Source organism: Xiphophorus hellerii, chromosome 18 (genome assembly GCF_003331165.1).
Source record: "Xiphophorus hellerii strain 12219 chromosome 18, Xiphophorus_hellerii-4.1, whole genome shotgun sequence".
In the NCBI taxonomy this organism is placed as follows: domain Eukaryota; kingdom Metazoa; phylum Chordata; class Actinopteri; order Cyprinodontiformes; family Poeciliidae; genus Xiphophorus; species Xiphophorus hellerii.
Window position 1 is genome coordinate 21,531,326 of NC_045689.1, and position 18,281 is coordinate 21,549,606.

At 39.1% G+C, this 18,281-nt stretch overlaps 1 protein-coding gene across 3 annotated transcripts in view; it reads right to left on the bottom strand.

Moving 5' to 3' along the window:
- Nucleotides 1-18,281, bottom strand: part of limk1a (LIM domain kinase 1a) — a 52,683-nt gene that overhangs the window by 14,427 nt on the left and 19,975 nt on the right. For 2 of the 3 annotated variants that reach the window (XM_032545957.1, XM_032545958.1), the window contains one exon: nt 13,462-13,600. In XM_032545957.1, coding sequence (XP_032401848.1) covers nt 13,462-13,600 — 139 coding nt within the window. Of the gene's footprint in view, nt 1-1,565; nt 1,819-13,461; nt 13,601-18,281 lie in introns of those variants that run through there. The other variant, XM_032545959.1, reaches the window with a different exon arrangement.

The following is an 18,281-nucleotide window of genomic DNA, read 5'->3' on the forward strand; positions in this document are numbered from 1 at the left end:
AACAATATAAAACCTGAAACCACTTTTAAGGCTTGTGATTAATTTCGTCTTTTATTTTGTCTTCCATCTTGTTCTCCTTTGTTGTTGAAGTCAAACTTTGTCTGTTTATGAGCTGCATCTTTCATTTAATTTCTATTTTAATGTTACGCCATCAACCTTCCTGGGGTTTCCAATCCTGGCTTATCTACCGGGTTGTACCATAGTCAATTTCTTTTAAAATTGAATAATATGCAGTACTTATTAATAATTTAGGTATTTGGTGATGTTAATGTGAAGTTAATTTATTGAATTTTTCCTCGTTATTCATACATTTCATGAATGCATTATTTTTATTTCTTACATTAGTCATGTTTAGTCATTAGTCGTTCAGTTCCCGTTTTAGTAAAGTTTTATTTCAGACTTTCCACCGTGACATTCTTCAAATTCCCCACGTAATTTCACAATTCCCTTGTGGATTAAATGTTGCAACTGGAAAACAGACTGAAGCAGAGCACACCGCAAACATGAGAAGAACCCTTAAAAAGATGAAGTCATGCAGTTATTTATATAAAAATAGATGAGTTGCGACAAAAAGGGGAACCAAGGATGAAAATAAACCAGTAGGTTTCAAAGTATTTTTCATTCTACTTGACTCCAGAGAAGAGTACTGATAAGATAAATAACAGCACTGACCTTAACACCAAATGTTAACACTGACTTTAGCTCATATATTCATCTGCAGTTTGACAGCAAACTCAATCGCTGGTCCTTTTAATCTGCTTTACCTCTCTTTTGATCCTATAAACTTTATGTTCATTAATTAAAAAAATAAATAAAAACAGCTCTATATGACATAACACACAGAGAGAAAGCAAAAACAGCCAAATACCGAGAAAAATAAACATATCAAAGGGACTCCATAGAGCTTACATTCACATAAATATGATTAAAATGTTGCAGAAAGCTGTGATCAAGACTGTTTGAGCAGAGAGACGGTCAAACAAAGTTTACCAAGAGCGCTGCTCACACGTTCAAGCTGCTGTGGGAATAATTTAGGGAAACAGAACTGGAATGAAGACAGTGAGCCACATTGATGCTCTCTGAATGGAAACCCCCTTCCACCACAAACAGTACAGTAACACAGTAGATACACACAGGCCTCTAATGAATTCTGGCTTCTCGCTCTGCAGATCCCACATCCACTGTGGTAAAATGAGGAAACCCATCGCTGTGTTTAGAAAGCGGCAAATTAAAAAAATACCCTGAAAGTTGTACTTTTATGTTAGATAGCTGAGAAAGAGGAGCTTCTAAAACTGGAAGGCATGTCTCGTCAGTTGTTCGCAATAAAGCAAAAATAGAGCAGGGCTGTAGTTTTAGAGTGATACAGTGGCCTACTTTCAAATGACCCACAAAATGCAGCATCACGGACTGAATTCAGCGTTAAATTTTAAAACGCATGCAGGAAAGCGACCCGGCAGACCGTCCCCCGCCCCCCCTCCGTGAGCCTTGCTGCGTCCTGGCCCGTTCATGAATACTACACATGATCCAAAAGGCACCCAGGAAGTGAGAGCAGTGACCGTCCTCACCTTCTTATCCCGTCTCCACAGCCTGAGACAGCAGAAGCTCCAGAAAAACAAGTCTCCCACCATGTCAGCGAGAGCTGGAGTCTCCTCCTTGCTCTTCTAGTTCATTCTACTGAGGCAAGCGTTTCCCCTCGCTGTCACAACAAAACACTGGCAGCAGCCAAGCCGAGCGGAGTCACAGAGCTGCAGACGGAGGGAGGGAGAGAGAGAGAGAGAGGGGAGCAGCCCACGCCTTTGCAGCTTAGCTCGTCTCTGAATCAATGTCCCTCCTCCAGGCTCTTCCACCCATCCCTCTCCTCACCGTCTTCCTCTCCCCTCTTACTTTTTGCAATGACCTCATCGTTTCCTGTTTGGACCCGCCCACTCTTGGCACATGCGCCCGCCCGCCAGCCAGATGCAGCCAACACACACACCTCCACACACACCCCCTGATGTTGTCTTCAGAAATGTCCTCATCAAAAACACGCATTTTCTTGTAATCTGCTTGGGATGTTGAGACTTGTGTGGGATTTTTTTTAATGGTTTTCTTAGGGGCTGCTTGTAAGTTGTTGTTTTGTTTTTTTTTACTTTTTTCTTATCAACAATCTGACTACTTTCAAAATAACGTTTCGTTGTTTGTTAAGCCTCTCAGCCCCATGAATCATTCAGACAAAACCAAATGACAACAGATCAGGTTTGAGTCAACAGGCAGCAACGGGACCCGACAAGATCTCAAAACTATTAAACAAACAGAGACGCAAATTGCGTCAATTTTTAACAAAAAAAGAAAGAAACGCAATCCAACTATGAGAGTGTTTTATAATTTTCAGTTTTTTAGTGACATCGCTTTCTGATAGTTTCGAGAGCTGGCACGACTTCTTTTGTCGAGACTTGCTAAATAAATAAAACCACCAAACTTTAAGAAAAGCAAGAGTAGAAAGCCTTGCGAAACTTTGAACTTTGAACTCGCACTCTGTCCGACGGCCTCAGCGCACAGCAGTGACGTCAGTACCGAGTAATCTAACGCGTTGCTATTTCAAATCCAGTAGTCAGACTATAGTTATTTATCGAATCACTATTTTATTTTCTAATTTAATTGTATTTCCTCTACGCGTCTTGTCGAGAGATCGCCGTTTCTACAATGTGGGGAAGAGGGAGATGCGCATTTTGTTGATGGAAAAACAGGAACTATTTTGAGTTTCTGCCCCAAAGTCCGATTATTATAAGCGGCTTTGGGCTTGTTTTGGGTTTTTTAAAAGTCGCTTGCAAATGTAATGAGTCGCGGGCTGCGCTTTTAGGCTCGTTTTTGAACGTGAAGTTGCGCCTTTGGGCTTGGAAATAAGCAGAGACTCATAATAAAGCCCAGAATGTGCCGGACATCCAGTTAGTTTTAGTCAGGCCTTCCAGGTCCATCATTTCCCGGATGATCCGTCCCGCTGTGTCTTTGTTAATGTTAAGTTAATATATTACCTGTGAATGACGTCGAGCTTCGCGTTGCTCTCCAGAATATTGGAAACATCGAGACTAATTTGAACAGCGCAATAACCGTGAAAACAGCCACGAACAAACGTGTCCGTAAAGTTGTGCAACTTAACGCCATTATAATTATTAATATTAAGATAAGCGTCACAAATCTGTGCAGTGGGACATCTGAGTTGTGGAGCCGCAGGATGAGCGCTGATCTCTGACACCAAACGCAGGGCCGTAACGCAGAACCTGGAGGCTGGGGGGACATGGGGGCTTTAAAATCCTAGTTATAGTTTTCCAGACAACAGAAACACACAAAAACACACACAAATAATTACTAACTTTTTTTTTGTACTGTTGTAACCATTAAAAAAAAAATCTCCTCTTCAGTTCAACCTTATAAGTGGAAACACATTGTTGATGTTACTATTATAAAATAGCTTACAGTTAAGTATTGGCAAAGATCAATGTGATTTTCACACCATTGTTGTTAGCAGCTGCTGAAAGTAACTAAAACGTTACTTTAAATGTAACGTAGTTACTTTCCAAATCAAGTAATCAGTAATCTAACCAAGTTACTTTTTCAAGTAGTAATCAATCAGTACTTTTTCAAAGTAACTATGCCATCACTGCAACCCAGTAGCTTGTCACTATCAGCATGTGAATGGAAAAGACGGATTTCATATAAAACAAAATAGTACTGTAATTTAAGTGGCCTCTTCATCTTACGTTTAGGTTTTCAGCAGGGTTAAATACTTTGAAAGTAAAGCAAACATTCAGTCACTAGTGCTGTAAAGTACATCTAATTAATTACGGTTTTCTCTTTCTTTACTTGTACAGATCACAGAAATGAAACATGTCCTGCGGTCCAGCGGGTTCTGACCCCGTCCTCGGCGACGAAGCGTGAGGTTATTAATAGAAGGTCAAATGAACTCTGTGTGCTTCCTGCTGGTTGTCATGATAAAGTGGTGGAGACAGAGTCCAGGTACTGGTCCAGGCTGCTGGACCATTATTAAATTACTGTGGGAGTTCTGGACGCTGCATCAGAAACTGGACTGAGACATCCAGACATCAACGGCAGAAGGCTGGACAGCCAATGTAATTAATCTGACTGTTTCAACCATACAAAGTTGACCAGGTTGAACTTTGTTGTACATTTATATACAGGTAAAAGCCAGTAAATTAGAATATTTTGAAAAACTTGATTTATTTCAGTAATTGCATTCAAAAGGTGTAACTTGTACATCATATTTATTCATTGCACACAGACTGATGCATTCAAATGTTTATTTCATTTAATTTTGATGATTTGAAGTGGCAACAAATGAAAATCCAAAATTCCGTGTGTCACAAAATTAGAATATTGTGTAAGGGTTAAATTTTGAAGACACCTGGTGCCACAAACTAATCAGCTGATTAACTCAAAACACCTGCAAAGGGCTTTAAATGGTCTCTCAGTCCAGTTCTGAAGCCTACACAAACATGGGGAAGACTTCAGATTTGACAGCTGTCCAAAAGGCGACCATCGACACATTGCACAAGGAGGGAAAGACACAAAAGGTTATTGCTGAAGAGGCTGGCTGTTCTCAGAGCTCTGTGTCCAAACACATTAATAGAGAGGCAAAGGGAAGGAAAAACTGTGGTCAGAAAAAGTGTACAAGCGATAGGGATCACCGCGCCCTAGTCAAGATTGTGAAAAAAAGCCCATTCAAAAATGTGGGGGAGATTCACAAGGAGTGGACAGCTGCTGGAGTCAGTGCTTCAAGATCCACCACCAAGAGACGCTTGAAAGACATGGGTTTCAACTGCCGCATACCTCGTGTCAAGCCACTGTTGACCAAGAAACAGCGCGAAAAGCGTCTCACCTGGGCTAAGGAAAAAAAGAGCTGGACTGCTGCTGAGTGGTCCAAAGTCATGTTGTCTGACGAAAGCAAATTTTGCATTTCCTTTGGAAATCGAGGTCCCAGAGTCTGGAGGAAGACAGGAGAGGCACAGGATCCACGTTGCCTGAAGTCTAGTGTAAAGTTTCCACCATCAGTGATGGTTTGGGGTGCCATGTCATCTGCTGGTGTCGGTCCACTCTGTTTCCTGAGATCCAGGGTCAACGCAGCCGTCTACCAGCAAGTTTTAGAGCACTTCATGCTTCCTGCTGCTGACCTGCTCTATGGAGATGGAGATTTCAGGTTCCAACAGGACTTGGCGCCTGCACACAGCGCAAAATCTACCCGTGCCTGGTTTACGGACCATGGTATTTCTGTTCTAAATTGGCCAGCCAACTCCCCTGACCTTAGCCCCATAGAAAACCTGTGAGGTATTGTGAAAAGGAAGATGCAGAATGCCAGACCCAAAAACGCAGAAGAGTTGAAGGCCACTATCAGAGCAACCTGGGCTCTCATAACACCTGAGCAGTGCCAGAAACTCATCGACTCCATGCCATGCCGCATTAATGCAGTAATTGAGGCAAAAGGAGCTCCAACCAAGTATTGAGTATTGTACATGCTCATATTTTTCATTTTCATACTTTTCAGTTGGCCAACATTTCTAAAAAATCCCTTTTTTGTATTAGCCTTAAGTAATATTCTAATTTTGTGACACACGGAATTTTGGATTTTCATTTGTTGCCACTTCAAATCATCAAAATTAAATGAAATAAACATTTGAATGCATCAGTCTGTGTGCAGTGAATAAATATAATGTACAAGTTACACCTTTTGAATGCACTTACTGTAATAAATCAAGTTTTTCAAAATATTCTAATTTACTGGCTTTTACCTGTATTTATACGTGAAAACATTTAGGATAAAGTTGGAATCAAACTCGCAACCGATAGCTGCTCTTCACACCGAGACTCAACCGCTACTGCTTTGACTAATCGAGCTGATCTAAAACAAACATGAGCCATAAAACAACTGAGATGCTAATCTCATTTTTCATTTCTTTCTGTTTTACTTTGTGCGCCGGTATCAGGAGGACTCAACAAGTTACACAATACAAGCAAACCAAACCTGTTTGTTCTGTTTTCACTCATTAATTTTGAGTTTTATGTGATACGTCAAAATGCCACGATTAACTTTTCTCTTTTTCAACGAGGGTTTTCTATTGACTACAACAGCAGTTAGGTTGAAAAACTCAAATGAGATTTAATTTAAGTACTGTAAGGTGAGTTATAGATAAAATATTTTCATAAGCCATTTTTTCTAAAGTCTAGACTTTAAGGTTCATGTCTCTTTTCGTAGCTAAAACCTGGTAATCTCCATACTTTGTACTCTGTTAATAACAGGCTATTGTGTAGGATTTAAAGGCTTTTCTTCTCCTTACTTTAAGTGTTGATAAGTGAAAGGTGTTAAAAGATTTACTCTAAGTGATTAACTAAAGATGTATCGGTGTTATGAAGTGTAACTACATTTCTGGAAAAGAAAATCAAAACAGAAAAATATATATATATATATATATATTTTTTTTAAAAGATGTTCGTTGATAACATAAATAATCAACGGTCACCAAATTTCACAGTATGATGAATCCAACACACCCTTAAGATGACAACATACACACCTCTGTGAGTGTGACAAGAAATGTGTGTACTATACAATGCGTTTCCATGACAACCAAACAGCCAAAAGAGGCGACAACATTAATAATTTACCCGAATGATCCACACTTACTGGCTTCCTTTTATCACATGGGATAAATGTTTTTGCTATTTAAATCCTATCCAGACTCAGGTCTCATAAATCACTTATTTTGTAGAGTTAGACCTCAGATAAAGGGAAGCATTGCTGTTTGTTTTTCCTTCATTTCATTCCGATAAAACCTCATTATGCTTGTTTTGCTGGGCGATCTCCTGTTTGTCTGGTATGACACAATGATGTAAGACTTAAGAACTGCTGCAAAACAGGTATTACTTAGTGCAGTCACTTGTTTGTTCCACTTCTCTTTAAATCTACTGAATTTTCCTTACCAAGAAGAACCCCCCCCCCCCCCCCCCCCCCATCTAATCCATGACTTCAAATTCAATTACTTGCATGGTAAAAAAGCAAAAGCAAAAGTGTGAGTTTAGTCAAGTTTGTTGTTTCTGAGGTCAGAAGTGAAACCAGCCCAGCCCACAGCTACACCTCAGGGGGGATTTCAGCCTACAGAGGCTGCCGCTTTCGTCACGGTTTCCACACCAATGGGAGGAAATGAGAAGTCAATGTGGGTCTCTGACTGAAGCACCGAATGGAAAAACTGATCAAATTATGGCGTCTGATCCATACAGTTGACGTGCGATTGACTGAAAAGGCCCAGCACGCTGAACCCTCCGACTGTATGTGATGTGGGCCTCCGACCTCCCAGAGGTCAAGTCACATTCATCCCTGATGTTGCACAATTGAAAAAGTTCCTACAATCTCACAAGGAGCAGCATTTCTTGCAAAAAGATGAAAAATGATTTCCCAACAACACATGGCTGTGTGATCAGCTAGAGGCAAAACCGGCCAGGAGGTATTTACAGAAACAGTAGGAAGATTTCTAGTTACACACAGCTGCGTAATACTAGTGGGAGTTGGTAAGCTGCAAATGTAGATGTGGGACTTTCCATTTAATGTTGACTCAGCAAAACATCTGGCAATTATTTCTGTACCAACAATGACAAACAATGGTTTGGGATTCAACCCCAAACTGCTACAAAGTTAACATTTAACCCCACTCATTAATGTGTCAACCCATTTCACTTTATCGTAAAATGTTCAGAAAATGACTCTGTATGTAAAAGAGGTGCATTCCCTGATGTTAGCGCTCTCCATGTTTTGGGGAGTTTCATAAGGAAACACAAAGTTCCCTCAAAGGATTTTCAACTGCTTGTGATTTCGCAGAAAGGTCTTGAATTCCTCCTCCTCCTTCTGTTTCAAAACATTTTGTTGCACCAGAAAAAAATTATGAAAGTGAAACAAAGGAAAAAACCCAAAACTGGCATAACTCCAAAGATCGATAGTAACTGAAAGTGAAGCATCACAATGGAAAGTACAGAAAACTGCTAATTTAGGCCCCTTTGGGTCATGTGGAAACACCTGATTAAGGTCATATTAGCTGTAAATGTCAAAATAATAATAGTGAATGTATGAATTTAGCTGAGGCAGTAAGCAAGAACTTTTTTTTCTATTAATGTGTACTCAGTACAGGTTTTACTCGACACTAAGTGGACATAAATTTTGTGTTGCGGTATTTATCTAATTGTTTTGCTTCATGTCCATTATGAGAGACAGTTAAATATATAAAAGGTTTTATACCTATTTAGGAAAATTAAAGCAAATCCCTTTCAGTTCTGGGGTGTTGTGTATTAAATTATGCTTTTTGCAAACAACATCCAGTAGCATGTAAAGTAGCATTGTGACAATATTCCGGCTTCCCAAGTTGCATTTTTAAAAAATATTTTAGATATGATTAGGAGTTACATTTCACAGAAAATATCTACGGGACCTCCTGATTATTCCACCAAAAATTGATTTCTGAACTCTTCCTGAGTTAAAACATTAGTATTGTTGTTTCTAAATTGACATAAACTTGTTTTCTTTGCATTATTTGAGGTTTGAAAGCACTGCATCTTTTTCTTTATTTTGACCACTTCTCATTTTCTGCAAATAAATACTAAATCTCTGCTTGGAATTTCAGAGACATGTAGTCAGTAGTTCGTAGAATAAAAGAACAATGTTCATTTTAATCAAACATATATTTATAAAAATTTAAATCAGAGATGTCAGAGGTAAATAGCTACTAGCTAGCAGGATACTCTGCTAACCTAACAGAAAACTGCTTTTTATTTACACTGTATAGACATGATTATTTAAAAAAAATAGAAATGCTTCTTCCAAAAGACATTGATATATTGTTAAAATAGTTGAATTAATAGTGCCTGACTCTGAACTAAACGTTTAGATATCTTGAATTATTGCCGACTGATTAGTTCTGAGTGACTGATTAGAAACAGACAGCAGGAAAGATGGAAAAGGAGAGGAACTTAAATTACATCAGCTAACTCTGATGTAATCACATCAATCAGCCTAAGGTTGTAAATAACTGAGAGCCTCTTCTCTGGCTGAATTACTCCCAATTTACCCAGTGCTGACACTGCAGAGAACAAAAGGCTCATTCTGAGCAAACAGTCAGTCAACACAATGCAATGTGATTGTCCAACACAAAAATATCCTAAAATATGCAAAACAACCGCCCTAAGCAAATAGTTGATTCATAGAGAGGAAACAATGGAGAGAAACTAAACCAATAATTGCAAGTAGTAGAAAAAAAATATATGTTTAAAATGGTTCATTTATTTTCTATAGGCTTTTAACAAATTGGGGTTTTTTTTTTTACTTTGATACAAATGACAAAAACCTTCAATGGAACAAAAAAAGTTTAAAATCTTGTGGCATTGTTATTTTGCCTATAATAAACAGTATTATAGGCAATAATAATAAACAATAAACCAATAAACACATTGGTTAGATAAACCAATATGTTGTACGAGTTTCCACTCCACATATTAGCCATCGCTGCTTCTGCAGAGATTTTCCCTACGGCTGAGGCAACAATCAGATGTTGAATCACAAATAAGTCATTCATTTCTTTCTTTAGTTGCAGTTCTGTTGGAAAAATCGGTCCTGATGGGTTTGAGATCTTGACCTCATCTTCCTCTTTTTCTTTTCTTCCTCAAACTGTTGTTAGTTATTGGAAATCAGAAACTTTCCTTAAACTCCTGAGACACCAAAATCCTCTTGATAACCTTAAACGTCAATGAATTTAATTAATATTTTGTGCGTCAAATTTCCTAAGCTCTGACGTCTCGTTTTTGGTAGTAATGTGTAATTACTGCAATATTGTTTATCTTTAGACTTGCTTGTTTCTGCTCCATTAAATCATTAGTAAATCAATCTCAGAGTGAATAAAAATTTTAATTACTAAAGGCGCTGATTACCAATTGAGCGATTGATTGGGAAAGGAACATAGTTAGTGGACCGTAACCCGGTCAACACAGACAAAACAGCTTAAAATGTGTGTTTACAGTGAGGTTAGTGCATGCAGAGAGACGAGCATTTCAGAGGAAACACAGATGCATGAAGGATACGCTGTAAGATTTCTGCTCCTCAAAACGTTCATGACAAACAGTTTTCTGAAGCTGTGCTAATCCTCACCAAAAACCCCACTGCCACAAGCAAACAACTCTGACATAACAGGTAAAATTAATGCAAATCCTCACTTAGTTCCTATGACAGACATAGTAAAAAATAGCTTTGATGAAATCAGGTGAAATGAGAACAAAGATCCTTGTAGCCCATTTCCAACAAACTGACCATGGTGTGTAGATATTGTCTCTGCAGTCTCTGACTCATCGCTGCAACATGAAATTGTTTTGACTCACTGTGGCAACCGTGTTTCACCAGTGAACATTTAAAATAGGACTGTTTCTCTCCTGAGCCCAACGAGGTCAGCCGTGCAGCCCTGACCTTGGCGAAAGCGTCAGCAAGGTAATACAGCTGGTACGGTCGACTCAGCAGCGCAGATTGAGTGGCTGATGTCAAATCTGTTAAAGTGCAGCTGCGGTCAATCAGGGACTCTGCAGAGTGAGAGGGGCAATAAACCGGAGAAGAGGGAAGCAGCATTCTCTCTGCCTAATTCATTCACTTTATAGAGACTCTCAGTGAGATTGCACTGCACAGGGTAATCTGTCTGAAGGTAATGCAAATGTTAATCTACGCACTACACTAAGATTTAGAGAAAAGCAAAGATCATAATTCATTTCAAATGAACACCAGTCGGTGAACAAATGATTAAATCTTGCTTTTGCAGACCAATCCATCACCTCAACTAGTTATTAAACGTTTTGTAGAACAAAAGCTCAGACATCATTTTTCCTGGTGTCACATTTTGTCAGCAATGAGTCCATAAAATGTAAAATGAGCCACTGTGATTCGGCTCAGCCACAAATGTTAACCAGATTTAAGACGAGCTACGTTTTACTGCCCCCGATCAGCTGGTGGCCAAACTGCTCATCATTTACGTTTCATACTAAATAGATTGGGTAATGACACATTTCCATAACGCAGCCTCTGCATATTATTCCCTCAATCAGCTGACATTATTTTCCACACTGTCTTCTTGACTCTACAATATCCTCATCACATGCTCTAGCATCTCAGTTCCTGAAGCCAAAAATATTCCAGCTGTGGGAGTTAAAGTGGTTCCCAACCTTTTTATTACCGCGGACCAGTCAAGACTTGGCAATTTTGCAAAGGGAGGAGGGGAGCGTCAGATAAGGCTTCTGGATGTTGGTGTTCCCGCTAAAGCCACCTGAAGATAAGAATCTTTCAGCTTGGACAACATTGCGTCCACAGGTCTGATACGTGTCCTAACAAGCTGCTTTTGCAATGGACTGTTGCATGTTTGTGTTGTGATATTTCCACTCTGATAATATCCAACCAGTTCAGTGCTGTACAAACATTCGTACCGGTATCAAAATGACTTTACAGATTTAACTTTGCCTGTCGATGTAGGCCTATTTGGAATATCCAATCAATTCCAGAGTAATCCCAAGTATTTGATTTGGCTCTTTTGTATCAGAGCGCTTGACAAAACTTCACCACAAATTCTTGTTTCTACTGACTATGATGTCATGTCTGCCACCAGCAGGAAGTGAAATAGAAAGCTACACAGATAAATATATATTTTTCAAATCACAGCATACATTTTGATCCAATTTGGGTTTGCAAAATTACAGTTTAGGGTGTCCATATGATGTTTCCTACCTTTTCTCAAAACAATCTTAGTGCTTTTCACCCTTTACTTACTGCTAAGAGAGACAGTATTTACTGCTGCAATTCCCTGGATGAGCCATTTAGCCTGATTTGTGTGCTGCTAGATATCTTAAAAGATCTGTCTGTATGTTTGGGAGAGTTAGCAAGAGAGCAGCTAAAACACTAGACATTAAATTTTATGGCCTTTAAAAGCAACGCTCTACATTTACGAAGCTGTGGAAAAAAAAGTCCTCATGCCAAAACTGCACTGGAATCTTTTACGAGTGAAATATCAACAAGTCATATGAAAATAGAAAATAAACATACTAGCACTAGCCTAGATCTTTATCCAACTTCTCCACGGGGAACATAAGCAAGATAGGAGCATAGTGAAGAAGTACAGTAGCTGCATGTGCTGAATATTTAGAAACAAATGATAAAGCGACGCACATTTAAGGCGTCTTGTCAGAAACAGTTTTCTTAATCAATCCAGCCCTGAATTTAGCAGCATATTAACGCCGTCAGGCAGAAACATCTGCAGCAACAAAGTTGAGAATGACATTGACTTGATTGACTGTAATGTTTCATTTTAATGACTGGTTGTAATATAAAACACCCAGATGAGGAGTAAAGTAGGAAAATGTCAACAGCATGTCTGTTAAATTAACTTAATTTCAACCGAAGTTAGCCCTGTACAGATATAGGGACACGTTTAGTTAAAAACATCTCTAGTGTTTAATAATATTTTAAAACATGCAATAGACCAGATTCCTAAACTATTTACAGTGTTTTTGTAAAAAAGATTAGTTATCAAGTAAGTAACTATTAGAAAAGCGGAAATGACTAGCTGCAAAAAGAAGAAAACATCAAACTAAAAGACAAATACACATTGCTAAACTGTTGCTGGTTTAGAGAAGTAAAGAGTAATAAGGAAAACTACAAACTACAACAAAAAAATATCTAATGACTAACTTCTAATGTTATCATGTAAACTTGAAAATCTTCTTAAGCAATGAGAACACAGACAAAAAACCAGATTTTTCAATTAAGTTTCCTATTAAAAAAGCTAAACGCTAAAAAAAAAAAACCCTAATGACAGTTTAAAAATCAGCTCATAGTAGTTATTGATCAGTTTGCTTTGTATTGTAAAATGATCTTTGCTGTAAAAGAAAATGATCTTGTTCTTAAGCACACAAACACCTGCATTTTATCTGCATTTCTGCTGTTTGCAAACAAAATCCACACCAGGCTCTCTGCCATACATAGAAAACACTTTATTAAATTAATGTATTAGTTTCCTTAAGCTTTAAAAATGTGTGTCATTTTCACTCATCAGTGAACAGACAAGTCTCCTCTGATGTTGGCATCTTGTCTTCTGAATAATGCAGCGTCACTTCTCAGCAGAAGGAGGCGATTGTTTATCTGCTGCTGTGACCACATGTGTTGTCCACCTGATCAGCCCTTCCTGCCCCAACAACAGCCGTTTCTGTCAATGGCGGTCTGGAAAACAATCTCACAGAGCCGCTAACACGATCAGGGTCAGTTACAGGTCTGGCGTGCATCCACCCATGTTGGCACACAATCACCGGGCCAACTAAAATGTGTGGACTCAGGTGTAACTTGAGTTTCATCAGCAAACAAAGAGCCAGCAGGGGAGAGGGGGCGCTGAGCGATGAGGCTGCTCTTACCATGATGAGGCCGGTGGTAATTGGGTCGTTGCAGCCGTGGCACAGCTCCCCGAACTTGGCCCAGTAGTCCTTCTTGCAGTACAGCCGTCCATCTTTCTCGTAATACCAGTGGGAAAGTGAGGCGCTGCACTCGCAACACCTGAGAAATGGAAACGGACACATTTAGCAAAATTATTTAGCAGAGATGCACCAGTTAGGCTTTTACTGGCCAGTAATGATTTCATGTTTTGTTTGAGATCTGATTAAAAGGAAGAAGTGCAGGATTATCCTTATTTACTGGTCAAAGCCTGTGCCCTTAACTTTTGCCTGATTTGTCTTAAGCTGCAAAAAATGATGCTTTTAGAAACAATTATGAGCTTTTTTAAATAAGGTGACTTTAGTTTTGAACTAAAGTCGATTCATTGGTGCATCCCTGTTTCAACATCCACAAAAAACGTGGAATGTAAACAAACCACAGGAATATTGCATATTGTAATTTAATCCATATCTCATTCACAATAATTAATAATTAACAGTCTTGCAAATCATTTTCAACAATGTCAGATTTAAAGTTATCTTTTAATTTGACTAACATGGTTTTTGTGAAAGGAAGGAAGAATAATGAATCATTTAGACCAGTGTTTCCCAACCCTGGTCCTCAAGGCTCACTGTCCTACATGTTTTAGAGGTTTCCCTGCTTTAATGTGGTAAAATTCAACTGACTGCAGTTCAACAAACGCCTGTTAATCAGTCATAAACTGAAATCAGATGGAGTAAAGCAAGGAAATACCTAAAACATGCAGGGCAGTGTGCGTTGAGGACCAGGGTTGGGAAACACTGATTTAGAGAGACCATAGCAAACTCTCGTCTTGAATCTGCTAAACAGTTTGTGGAGGAAGCTATAAATTAGGGTGATGGCAAGGAGGCCTTCCACCTTAAGACTTCGATTGCAAAAGATGAATTGTTAGAATGACAGTGGAAATATATAGAAAACTTGTCATGAATGCTAATAATTGAAGAAGAAAATACATCTTTTGTACATTATTTTAATCTCCTTTGGCAGATAATCGTCTCATTTCTGATTGGAAGACTTCTTGGTTGAATGAAAATTGCTTTAATCTAAATCTGGCAAAGGTATGAATAATTTTGAGCTCAATTGCATGATACCGGAGACCCGGTGTCTCTGACACACCCCGAAGGCTGTGGGGCCAAAATGAATTGAATTGTACATCTTTCAAAGCAAAGCACCAGGTTTTTGTAGCATGAAAATAAGTTTTTCAGTAACTTTTGATTTCATTTGAAGCATCTTACTAGCGAGTCATGTCCAACCAGAGTGAATTTACTGAAGACTGCAGCTGTCTGTCAAGTCAGATGTAAGTTTAGAAACAAAATAATGTCCTGAAGAAAGTCCTGTTAGATCAAAATCTGTTTTGTCATTGAAACTGATATTGTAGCATGCCATTGGTTAATGAGTTAAAATGGAGAAATAATCATAAATCACACAAATCCAAAGAAATACTGATGAAACATGCTTTATCATAGTTTCTTTAAGTAAAAATGTGCAGTTGACTTTAGTGCCAAGCATCAGATTTGGATTGTTGTCAGCAAACGCCATTTTAACTGACTCAGATCAGTAAAAGCGATAAAAAAAAAAGAAGCCCTGACTGGTACTTTCTCAACATTGGCACAGTAAAGAAAATGGTGCATTAGTATTCTCCCTCCTTCAGACAGCAAACCCTGTAATAAGTCATTATTGTTTTGATTTAACATAATATTGTGCTGAACTCGGGCGGCTGCACTTGCACCCTCCTAACGATCTCCTCCAGAACCACAAATTACAGTTTTCATGGCAACTGCGAGTTCCTCGGCGAACCCAACAGTTACATGTGATCACACACCAAAAGACACCGCAGCACCTGCTCATCTGGGAAAACAGAGTGACGTCAAACCACAAAATAAATCTGCAGCTGAGCCCGCCGCTTCGATCAACCGGTCGCTTGACGCTATTGACCGCCGTTTATGTGCAGATTGTGAGAAGGAGAGATTTGTTCAGAAAGAAACAGTAACCTGTTGACGGCTCCAGGAAAAATCAATGCGCTTCAAGCAAACACCTGGCAAACATCTACGAATGATTCTCCTGGGATATGTCAATGCTGCTAAAAATAAAAATGTGCCATGTGAACCAAAATCAGGCCAAATAATTTACAACACTCTTGAGACTGAGGACTGAATCTGAACCTACGACACCTGTGTAATCCAAACAGAAACTGGTCGGGGAGCCTGACAGACATCGGACTTAGCATGGCTGCTTACACTCAGAGAGAGGCTGATAAACACACAGCTGGAGAAAAAACACCCTCCGAATTCAAGATCATGCTGCAGATACCATTCAACGGAGGTTTGAAAATCTAAATAAATACAGATGAATGAAAGTTCACCTTTCCTGATTATCTCATATGATGCAGGAGCTTCTGGTAAACCACGATTTGAAGTAAAGCGGGTCTAACCAGAAAAAAATGTGTATATGCCCATATGTCCAAACAAATCTGATTTATAATGTGTGCTAATCCCCTTGACGTACACAGTCATGCATTTGTGAGCACAGGAAAGGCTGATGTGTCTGAAAGCTTGTGAGTGCTTGTTTGGTAATCTGACTAAATCTCTGCGTCTAACGTCCATGACTGAGTGAGTGTCTCCACTCCCGTTTCAGAGGAGTTTCCCTCCCGTCAGCCCGCCGTCTGGACTTGTCTTCACTCAGCGCTGCTTCAAGCAGTCCGTAAACTGGACTGGCTTTGAACACGGCTTCAAACGCTGCATAAAGCGCTTTGTCCAGCTGTTCGGTGCCAAACCAAGGTTTCCCACCTTGGTTGGGCTCTAGGGCGGACATTCATCCAGAGGCCCGTTGTGTTTTTGAGTTAAAACATTTTTCAAGTTGACAGGAGATTTGAAAATATCACTTGATAATCATGTGTTACTGAAAGATTGGAAGATTAACTCCTGAACACCAACTATAAAGTCTTAAAAGATGCAAACATTTTAAAAAGACAAAAAAATAAGCAATGCTTAGCCTGGTGGGGGCACAAGTAAAGCCTGGTGGCCCGCCAGGCTTATAATACACTGGGGGAAACTCTGCAAACTGTTTACACTGACTGTTATAATGAACATGCATGAGTGGCATTGCTTAGCGTATGTCTTAAAGATGACACCATATTGTCTTACAGATGTGTCTGTCAAACAATCAGAAGGTTCATGGAAAGCTGCAGTGTTTTCAGGTTTTAAACTGGACTTTTCCAGGAAACCAGTTTCATGCAGCCATCCTCTGCCACTGTGCATATGAATAATGCAGACCGTCCAGGATCCCTGTGAACAAAGCGCAGATCCTGGAAAGCTTTCTGGAAAATACAGAGAGTTAAATTTAATCATCAGAGTCAGAAACAAATAAAAAAAATAAATAAAGAAAAACATCGGTCAATTGTTAAACTTTGCTGCAGTGGCAATAAAATAACGACCATGCCCTGGAGAAAAAGGTTGAGTCCATTTGTAAATGTTTTATTGGACTATTTATTAGTCCAATTGCCTGATCAATATCAAAATTAGTTGTGCAAACCTCTGTAGTACAATCTTCCTCCTGTGATTTAAATTGAATACAGCTCTCTGCGGTTGTGTAGTGTCTTGCAAAAGTACTTATATTCCTCTTGTTTTTTCCATTTTGATGTTTTAACCAACAGATAGTACTAAGTTGTGAAGCGTAAGGTAAATAAACCTTCGTTTTAAAGACTTTTCTTTCATAAAACGTGAAACGAGCTAGAAGTCCAAGTCAAGTCTGTAACCAGTGATATAAACTTTAGTCATCAAATCCACAACATCTAATTTGCATCAGGCTACAGCTAAAATAAACAGATTTATTTTAACGGCCCATAACCCATGAATCACGCCGGCTGATATTCAAGTAAAACGTAAAGTCTGTAGCTCTACTGGCTTCTTTTCACTCTTCATTATATGAGATGAAAACCAGCAATAAAACTTGAGTCTCAGATCAGGAGTCCCAGTTAAATCTCAAGTTCCAGATCACAAGTCTTAGTCGAGTCAAGTTTTTAATTTTATGACTGAACTGCAACTCGAGTCGGACTCTCAGTCTTGAGACACCGTCTCCGCTGCACATCACCCTGCATGCATCATCTCCATGGTAACACACAGTGGTAGAAGCATCATCCTGTGGGTTTGCCTTTCTTCAGCAGGAACAGGGAAGCTGGTTACTGATTTTGGGACAGTGGAGGTAGAGTTGAAGCTGAGACTACAGCAGGAACCCAAATCATCAAATCCGCACTGATTTTGGCTAAAAGGTTTTTAATTTTGCAGCACATCTGCATGGAATCGTCTTCAGAACGAACTCCAGTTGAAGAACTTGGTCTCGTTTTATTTGTTTAAGGTCATGGCTTTTAAATTGACTTAGGGCCAAGGTCAAACTCAAGACCCTGGGGCCAAATCCGGCCCACCATGGCTATTTATGTGGCCCTCTAGACTACATAAAGCCACATTAACCAAACCTTCAAACAACAGCTGTTTGCGTAAATATTATTGTTCACTGTTTAGTTTTTGTCTGTATAAAACTAAGCAACATCAGTTTGAGAAGTTGCTCAATATTATTTAGTTTTAACAGCTTTTCATCGAGTGCAGAGACAACTACTTATTAATATTTAAAGTTTGTTAATTGTGTTTTTCAATACATTCATGATCTTGATTAGGCCCAAAATGAAAATGAGTTACATATATGCACACCACACTTTTCAGATTTTAATTCATGACAAAAATGTGAGAATCAGAAAGCCTTTTAAAATTTG